At 44.7% G+C, this 10358-nt stretch overlaps 1 protein-coding gene across 2 annotated transcripts in view; it reads right to left on the reverse strand.

The window, feature by feature from the left end:
* Positions 1-7754, reverse strand: part of CERK (ceramide kinase) — a 44946-nt gene extending 37192 nt beyond the window's left edge. The window contains exon 1 of one of the 2 annotated variants that reach the window (XM_048945175.1): positions 7472-7754. In XM_048945175.1, coding sequence (XP_048801132.1) covers positions 7472-7610 — 139 coding nt within the window. In that variant the 5' untranslated portion in view covers positions 7611-7754. The remainder of the gene's footprint in view (positions 1-7471) is intronic. The other variant, XM_048945166.1, reaches the window with a different exon arrangement.
* Positions 7755-10358: the final 2604 nt, after the last annotated feature.

The following is a 10358-nucleotide window of genomic DNA, read 5'->3' on the forward strand; positions in this document are numbered from 1 at the left end:
AATACACCCTGCAAGGAGCGACTGAAGGAATGAGGTTGTTTAGTCTGGGGAAAAGGAAGCTGAAGGAAGACCTTACTGCTCTCTTCAAATACCTGAAAGGTGATGGCAGCGAGAGTGGTGTTGGTCTCTTCTCACTGGTGACAAGATGAGGGGAAATGGCCTTAAGTTGTGCCAGGGAAGGTTTAGGTTGGATATCAGGAAAAAGTTTACAGAAAGGGTTGTTAAGCACGGAAATAGGCTCCTTGGGGAACTGTTTGAGTCACCATCCCTGGATGCATTTAAAAACAGTTTGGATGTGGCACTCAGGGACATGATTTATTAGTGGGGAGTTAGGATAGCATGGGTAGGTTGAGGTTGGACTTGATGATCTTTTCCAACCTGAGCAATTCCAAGATTCCATGGTCCTATGAAAACCACTTCCAAATCAGTATGACAGGAAGCATTTATTTGGAGCATGCTTTTTGTGCTAAAATGCACAAAATACCTAACTTATATTAACAACTTTGGACCCTGAAATCAGCTCTACTAAGCTCTCCTTGATCTTCAGATATATTCTCCTGAGAACGACTGTGGAAGTCCTGCTTTTCTAGCAAATCTCTTCACAGGTGTGGCAAGAGAAAAACCCACTTAGAATTAGTACTTCAGTTTAATATGTGCAGAAGAATTACGTATCCCTGAAAAACACATTACTGAACAAAAACATGAGGGAGAAAAACAAACAAAAAAACCCCAGAACAAACAACAACAACAAACCAGCCTGATCTCACCTCCCCTCTGTGAATCTGTGGGATCAGAGAGAATCTTTCAGAAACTTCTATAAACACCAGCTATGTCAATAATGCCCTTCAGTAGCTCCACTGCTCTGACAGAATTCACCAATCTACAGTATAGTCAAAAGCACACACTCCTTAATACAGCAGTTGTAGAGGGCCAGAAAGACGCAAAGCTCTCTCACATACAAACAAGTTATTCAGAAATTCCCTACTTACGAAAACTAAGCTTTTGTGTTTGAATAGAGCTCAAGAATTTGTATCAGTACAAATCACAGCATGGCTGAGGCTGGCAGTGCCCTCTGCGTTCCTCTGCCCAAACCCACCCCAGCAGGGACCCCCAGAGCAGAGTGCCAAAGGCCACAGCCGGGCAGCTTCTGGAGATCTCCAAGGAGGAGACTTCACAGCCCCTGGGCAGCTGTGCCAGTGCTCAGCCACCCACACAGCGCTGAAGTGCTGCCTCATGTTTAGACAGCACCTCCTATGTTCCAGCCCATGACCTCTTGTCCTGGCACCAGGCCTCTAAAAAAAGCCTGGCTCTATTTTCTTTGTACCTTCTCCTCAGGTATTTATAGACATTGATGAATTCCCTGTGAGACTCCTTTTCTCCACGCTGGCCAAGCCCAGCTTTCTCAGCCTCTCCCCTCAAAGGACAGGCTCTCCGGGTCCCACGTCACCTTGGCGGCCCTGTGTTGGACTTTCCAGTACATCCATGTACTAGGCACAGCACACCAAGCGTGGCCTCACCAATTCTGAGCACAGAGAAAGGATGACCTCCTCAATCTGCTACTGTACTTTGCCTAACGCAGCCAAGAACACCATTAGCCTCCTCAGCAGCAAGGGCACACTGCAGCCTTGTGTTCAACTTGGCACCTACCAGGACTCCTATGTCCTTTTGTGCCAAAAAGAAGACATATAACTCTATCACTATATAACTTAGTGTTACAAAATCATAGAATAGCTTCATTTGGAAGGAACCTTAAAGACCATGCAGTTCCAACTCCTCTTCCACAGACAGGGCTGCTCCCCACCAGCTCAGGCTGCACCAGGCCCCATCCGACCCTGCCTTGAGCTGCTCCAAGGATGGGGCACCCACAGCTTCTCTGGGCAGCTGTGCCAGGGCCTCACTGCCCCGTCAGAGAAAATGCTCTCCAACATCTAATCTACATCTCTCCTCTTCTACTTTGAAATCATTTCCCCTTGTCCTCCTCACTATCTACCTAAGCAAAATTCCATGTGAAATAATACGCTTCTTTCAACCTTTCATCTCGATTCAAGAGACTGAATCTCAAGTGCAAAAATGCTGAAGTACAGGTCAAATTTCTTAAGCTTAAACTCAAACAACCTCAGACGTTCATGTTTTCATGTCTCACCTTGTTCAATCTCTAGCATACAAAACACAATAGAGCCAGAGCAGCTGAATGTAGAGACATGGCAAATAACAAAGAAAAAAGATAATCCAATCAACAATCTTCCCAGCACGATGGCTGTGCCACTCATTGCTCATTCTGAGTCAGTGCAAACTGAGGTATCACCAAAATGACACCAGTGTTAAATGCCTACTACTTTTCCCCACATTAAGAAAGAAGAAAAAGCACACCATAAGGTGAACACTAACTGAGATTGCCTTCTGAATAAAGGAATTAAAGGCCGCTAAGCGCATTTTCTCTGTAGGAATGGGTTTTTAGTATATCATCTCTGTTTGCAACCCCCAAAGAACACTTTGCAAGCAAACCTGCTCAGAACCCAAGTCAAGATTTGTTCATTTATCACTGCCAACCATGTGTTCCACGGGCCAAATTCTCTATGAAATGCACTAGCTCAGCGTGCCAAAAGATAAAAACCAACCGTGATTACAACATTTAGTTTTCTGTTAAATAATCAGCTCAACCCCATAAGTACACTGGCATTCAGTTTTACCAGTATGACTACTTCCCTGACTTAAAAAATATTAAGGATTAAAAACAAAAGACGTTTTTTCAGTCACTCTGAAAACCAGCTTCCTGTTACAGACAGCACAAACACTAAGGGTTGGGTTTTTTTTTTTTAAGGTCCTAAGTTTAAACTTCCCTTCAGCTGGAGGCTAGAAAATAGTAAGAAAGCTCTCCATAAGGCATGTTAAATTATATTGATTACATACTACAAAAAGTAGTATCTAATAAAGACCAGGATAAGTGAAAATTCTACATAAGGGTACAAAGCATAATTACCAGAAGTAAAAAAAACAAAACAAAACAAGAAATTTGTGACTAGCATATTTCACTGCTAAAACAAGAAGCTACTTAACAAGTTGCATGTTTTCCCCCTAAGGAAAAACTTAAAGAAAATACAATAAGCAGACAATCAAAACAACAGCAAAGCAACCAGGTACATGTAGAAAAACATGTACTGGTTAATTAACCATTCATCTATATTTGAATAATGCATGTTCCACGGGAAGAAGCAACTGCCTGGGTTGTTACTCCTCATATCCTACCAGCTCAACACAGCCAGTGGAACCACCAAGACATAAGTATGGATCAGATTCCCTTACCAGCCCTATGCCACCTGCAAACAACCGAAGGAAGGCCGCCTTGATGAGGGATGCATCAGCACACTGCAGATGCTGAACAGACCTTGGTGCCAAGCAAGCCCACCTCCTTCGTCTCTGTACTGTGTTTATTAAACTGAGTGTTCTCTACAATCCACACCGCCAGAATGGCGCTGGTCTTGTTAACGCTTGCCCTGAGGCTTCCTCAAGGGGTTGTTTTAAGGAGAAAGCAGGAAAAAAACAGGCTGAGCGAATAGAATTTTGAAGAACGAAAAAAGAAGGTTAAGAGCACACAACAAGCAAAAGTACACAGTCCAGTGCCTAGTTTGATTATAGCCCTCTTGCCTGTACTTTACAATAACAACAACCACCACCAGAACAGGAAAGTGACAGAACAATCTCATTCTGTGTTTATAATGCCTTAGAACCAGGCACGGTCCTGTCTTAGCCAAGACTTACAAAGTCCATTAAGTACACACAATACATAACCTACAGAATTTTGCACATAAAGTTTTATCACATTACTTGAAAAACAGAACGTGCCATCAACACAAGGAAATAACAGAACAATAGAGAACAACTGATCAATGCAGCTTTGCATAAGCTACTTATGATTTACAACTCAATCTCATGTACAAGTGTTTCAAGGTTGAAAAAGAACGTTCTCCAGTGTACTTGAAGAGATGCCTAGGAAAAAAGGTTTATAGCTAGAAGTGAATGAGAAGCATTTGAAGAAATTCAGATAAAGGTTTTCACTCTGAGTTCATACAAATCCAACCAGAGAACAGGAAATGGGAACCTCAGCACTGAAGAGAGCTCTTGAAAATACGATACTGCTAAACAAGGTCCAGTAGGACGAGGGAAGGTAAACAGTACCAAAGAGTTAAGGATATAAAAACATACCACAGCCTGAATAAGCAAGTTACGTCTTCATTATCACCTTCTCAGTGACAGAATTAGAAGTAATATTGCTGAATTCATATTTATTCCTTCACAAGTGGCATTTTAACAGTGGTTTTTTTTTTTTTTTTTAATATTTTCGTTGTGCAAACATGCAAAACCAGTGGATGTTCCCATATTTTACAGAACTACACTTTCCCTAAACACAACAGTCTCTGTTGCTTCCTATATGATCCTGAATTTGGATGTAGTAAGGAAGAGATGTTTATTTCAGTACTTCCACAGTACTTCTAACTAATAGCACTCGTTCCTTACCTGTAAAAGTCTGAAGACTTTGAGAAAATATGTACCAAACCACTTTAATTTGCACAACTAAGTGCAAGCCAATAAACAGAATACAGGCAGCTCTGATTTGATATTTTTAAAGATTGTTTCACTGCAATGACTACCTACTCAACAACAAAAATACAGAATGCTTCTACTATATAATTAAGTCTCTATTTAGGCATTCTGTACAGTAGTCACGTAGTTAAACGCTAAATGGAGGAAAGATACCAATCTTGGTCAAGCTACACCTCTGAAATTATATGCTTCTAACTAACCACCTTCCATGTTACAAAACTTATTTATACCATCATGCACGATGCTCATGTTTCCAATATAATTGCAGGGAACACAATGAGCCATCCCAGGTCTTAAAGCTGAAAAACAGAAAGATGGCAGTAATATAAAACTGCTATCTGAAGCACAAGCTCAGAAAACACACAAATTAATCAGGGCTTTAAGCAGAGAAGTTACATCATTTATTGTATTTTCTCTACACCCATTACAGCTGTCCTTCCAGAACACTTAAGCATTTCTATTTCTTCTCCCACTTTCTCTTTCCTCCTCTGATTCTACATATCTCAAAATCCTGTAAGAACAGGAGAGCAGCCACACTCAGTAACCAGGCTTGCCACCCAAATAATCTCCAGCTGAGTACCACTTCAGAAACCACCCCAAAAAGGGCCTTATTTATTATGTCCCACTCTGCCTCTACCACTTCCAGGATTCTGACATGCGCCCTCAAAATGGCTTCAGGACAGGCTCATATTTAGCTTGGCTCAGCAAATAAACAAGAAAACTTGCTTGTAAGCACCTGTAAACTTCAGAGGTGTAATAATAGAGCTTTAAAGCTCCACGGCATTCTTTCATGGTGTAAAGCATGGGTGTCCAATATTTTGGCTTGCTTGGGCCACATTGGGTAAAGAACAATTATCTCTTGCTGCATATAAAATATGTAATATAATTAATGTTCGTAACGAAACTTTTTATTTTTTATTAAAACATTAACAAAAGAAACAATACCATCAAATGGTAGGTTGGGCATGTATAGTCTAAAGCAAGTTTCGTAAAGTAGAAAGGAGCTGCCATTGAACTTGCTGTAGCTTATCAGTCAACCAAGAAGTTCAGAAAAGGATTTTTAAAAGGACTTCACAGAATTCAACAAAATTTTCTACAAAGGAGGGGCCACTTCACCTAGTGGGAGCGATTGTCCCCAAAAGGCTTTGAAACTCCGTATTTCAGCTAAGTTCCTCTTACCTCCTTTTATATCATTTAACTCAGCAGATTTAATTTGTCTTTGCAGTTTTAAGTTCATTTAGTTGCACACCTAAAGTATCAAACTACACTTCCCAGCTATATTGCTGATAAAAACCTAGACTAAGTCAAACTGCATATGCCCAATAGCAAAAGGACAACAACAAAGTATGGGTTTGATGTTATCATTATGAAGAGTACGTATTCAAAAAACGTATTCAAACCATGGCCAAGTTGCAGTCATGTAAACTGCAACAACTAATTCATACAGTCCTTTCTCTTTTCCTCTTCTTTCTTTGAACATCACAAATAATTAATAAATTCTGATTTAAAAAGAAAACAACAGGGAAATATTAAAATAAAGTATGTGGTAAGGGAAGAACTATTTTAGTAGTCAAGTTTGGGAACTTGCGTGGGACTGGAGATATCTACACCTCACCTTTCCCCAACAACCTTCTAGTCAACCCTTCTATCACTCATTTAGTTCCTCTCTTTCTCTGCCTCAGTTCCTCCATCCCTAAAGTGAAGATGACAGCAGTTATCCACACAACAGCAGCTGCTGTGAAAAGAAGGAGTACATGAAACATTTCCTGATGTCCCCATGCTAATAGGGACATAAGAATAATGGGAGTAACAATTCTATAAAAACCAAGAGGTCAAACAACGTGATAAAATGCCACCTAAAAAATAGGAAAAAACTTGAGGCCGTTGGTACTCAGGTATTTTCAGAAGTCATCCTACAATTCTGTCACATCGTTTTGGCAATAAACTCTCCCATCTGCAGTTTTTAAAGTCAGTCCTACTGAAACCGCACAAATGGGAATCTACAAACAACTCTATTAGCACATTATAGACTATTATAGTCTGTATTAAATATTCCCAGGACTGGAATGCACACAGGTTAAACCTTTTGTTCCATAGAGGCTTTCAGAAAGCAAACTGCTTCAAGTATAACTACTTGAGAAAAAACAAAACAGCCCCAGCATGGAAGTGGTTTTTTTTAGCAGTATCAAAGTCACATCGATGAAATAAAGCCACTTTTAAAGTTCCCTGAGTGCGTCACGTCCTACTGTGATTAACGTAAACGTAACATCAAAAGCTGCAGGCTGCCACGTATGAACAAGAAACAATAGGGCGAAATTAAACAAGCCGGAGGTTTTCTCATCCAGCTGCAGGTCGGGTTCCTCCCTTTGTTATCAGAGCCTCATTCCCAGATGCTTAACAGCTCGCAGCGCTCGCATCACGTGCCGGGCTCCTGGGACAGCTCTAGGCTCCGCATCGCGACAGCCGACAGCCCCGGAGCTGCTCTGCCCCCGGGCGGCCCGGCGCGGCCCTGAGGCTCCGCTGCCTGCCACGCTCCGAAGGGCCGCGTTTCCTTAAACCGCCATCTGCCTTCAGCGGCTGGACTCTGAACCCCAGACGCTGCGGGTTACACCGGCTGGTCCCTGACAGGGGAAAGCCCCCGACACGTGCAGGAATCGCTCGGCTCGACAAAGCGCCCCCGCGGGCAGGAAGCCGCGGGACCCGGCCGCGCTCAGGGTCACGCCGTCCCGAGCCGCCCCGAAGCCGCTGCTCTGCCGACCCCTGCGAGTTCGGGCCGGCCCCGACGCGGGCGGCCCGGCCCGGCAGGTGCTCCGCGCCGCCCCCTCCCCTCCGCGGCCCAGGAGCGTTCCGCTCCCGCAGCTCCACTCACCTGCGCCGCGGCGCGGCGGACGCGGGTCGCGCCAGGCCAGCAGCCCCCGCTCCTCGTCTAAGGTCACCTCCCAGCAGCGCTGCCCCAGCCCCAGCGAGGACGCGAGCCGGAGCCGCCGGCCGCCCGGGAGCCGCTCCATGGCCACCGAGAGCCCGGGCGCGGCGCGTTCCGCTACCGCATGGCCTGCGGCGGGCCACCGCCACGGGGCGACCCGGCAGCTAACGGCGCCCCTCGCCCGCCGCTACCCGGCCTGGCCCCGAGGCGGGACGCGGCGTCAGCGCCTACGCCAGCGCCGCCGGGTCGGCCTCCGCCGCGCGGGGCGGGGCCTGTGGGCCGCGGGGTCGGCTCGGCTCGGCGCCGCCCGATTCCGGTTCGGTCCCGCTCTGCTCGGCCCGCGCGAAGCTGCGAGGCCTCGACGCTGGGAAGTGGGTTCAGGTGCTGCCGAGCTCTTACTGCTGTTGTGCTTCCTGTGGGAGGATCAAACACCTCTCAAAGCGACAGTGAAGCAATGAAAGGGTGATGCGTCTGCCTGAGTAAATCCACAGACCTCTCAGTGTAACCCTGCCTTCTCCTCTGTAAGCACATGTGTTTTCCTTTAGCACTGAATCAAATAGAATGGTTCAGTTGGAATACACCTACAGAGATCACCCAGTCCAACTGCCTGACCACCTCAGGGCTGAACCTCAGATAAACCTGTCATGAAGATCATCACCCAGATGCCTCTGGAACACTGCAGGCATGGGGCACCAACCACGTTTCCAGGAAGGCTATCCCAGTGTCTAAACACCCTCTCAGAAAAGAGGTTCTTCCTGATGTCCAACCCAAACCTCTCCGACACAGCTCTCAGCCATCCTTCCTATCTGCTGTTGGGTATCAGTGGGAAGGGACCACACCTCTCTCCCCAGTGCCCCTCTGCAGGAAGCTCAGGGCAGGGCAGCCCTCACTCTCCTTCCCTCCAGGCCTGACACATGGAGTGTATTTCCCACTTCCCACAGGATCAGGATATGCCTTCCAGACCAGAAGTAATTGTCTTGTACTTGGCAATAATTCTATGTGATTAAACTCTGGAGTCTTTGCTGCCCTTCAGGTCCTCCATGGCATTGCTGTAAATCACAGAATCGTGGGATGGCTCTGGTTGGAAGGTTCCTCTAACATCATCAAGTTCCAGCACCCCTGCCATGCGCAGGATTGCCAACCATTAGATCAGATTCCCCATTAGATCCCACCCGGCTCTGAGTACCTCTAGGGATGGGGCACCTACAGATTCTCTGGGCAGCTGTGCCAGGGCCTCACTGCTCTCTGAGTAAAGAATTCCCTTCTAACATCTGACTTAAACCTCCCCTCTTTTGGTTTAGATCCACTCATCTCTGTAAGCACCAGAAGCCTACTTAAAATATAGGCCAGAGCGAGGCAATTCCTTTGCCTCTGACCTTTCTGGAGACATGATTCTGAATATTTTCTACAGTTTAGAAGAAAAAAATGCTAATCTGTTCTTATTTGTTTCCAGCCCTGTGCCTGGGCAAAAATCCCTGCTTCACAGAGGATGGCACAGAGCCCTCTGGCTTGCTTTGCTCAGAGCCAGCACAGGTCTAAATGCTTGAGTTTGCACAAGAGCACTTGAGTTCTGCTCTGAACCACTCAATGTACTCAGAGCGTGTTCTGAAAACAAATGACCTTGTAATTTTCACTTGAGCTATGTGTTTGGGATGGTCTTCAACAAGTATTCTTGTCATCTTGTTTGTTGTTGCTTGCAACACACTTTCCTCTTGCCTTGAAAACCATGATGTTGTCATCTTTTTTTTGTCATATGCCTCGGTATCTCATGCTGCCACAGTTCCAAGGAACCTATCCTGTATTACTCAACTGTATTACTCTTTACACTTTGGAATCCGTCCTTCCCACGGACACCCAAACACCTGTAAAATTCTTCATACTGAGGCTTGAAGTAAAGCTCATTTGTCCTGAAAGTCTGTTCTGAGCATTACTCAGCCAAATGCACTGCTTTGCAACCATTAACGTCCTGCTGGTCCTTCACATTGTGCCAGCTACATCATCTGTTACTGTCTACATCATCTGTAACCATCTATATCTACTGTTACTACCTCTCCTCCTCTAGAACTCTAATACTCCAGGTCGGAGAAGGATCCTTTTATTCTGAATAGTTTCATACTTAGCATGTTTCACCTCCATTGTGTATAACAATATTATTATTTCTGCAAGCCACAACAGTGACGTGGAAACCACAGTCTAACGCAGATGAAATGCAACAGAACCTCTTTCAGTGCTGACCTCTTCAGACACGCTCTAGGTGCTGACAGCTGCAGTATCAAAAATATTATGTTGGGGTACTTAGTGTCATTTTAACAATGAGCAGATTAGATCTAATCTTTTATAGTCCACAGTCACATTAATCAATATTCTTAAGCTGTGATCCATCCTAGCTGAAGAGGTAAAAGGTTCATTGTTTTTACATCTCTTCCCTATGATTATTTCTTTTCATTCTTATTAACCTGACAACACTTTTTGTCTTAGCTAAGGCTAAAACCTGTACGCTTTAAATACAGAACACTAGGAAAATACTAAAGCATTCTACATTCAAAATTCCTGTTTATATAAGGAATCCTTCACTTCTTGCTTGCACACCATTTTAGCCTAACAGTGATTCAAGCTCCCTTGCAGTACCACAGGGTTTGTGGTGCTGGAACTTGTAACAGTGCTGTTTGCTGTGTGCTGACATCCTCTGACAGTCCCGTGAACATCAGTGTTTGCTTATGCCCTTAGAATGTAACAGTTAACTTGGAGTCAGCACAATGATGGTTTCCTTTTTCTCTCTTCCCTTCTCCATTTTCCCTTCCCTGCCTTTTTTTTCCTGTCAGTTTTAGTAGTT

Source organism: Lagopus muta, chromosome 1 (genome assembly GCF_023343835.1).
Source record: "Lagopus muta isolate bLagMut1 chromosome 1, bLagMut1 primary, whole genome shotgun sequence".
NCBI lineage: Eukaryota > Metazoa > Chordata > Aves > Galliformes > Phasianidae > Lagopus > Lagopus muta.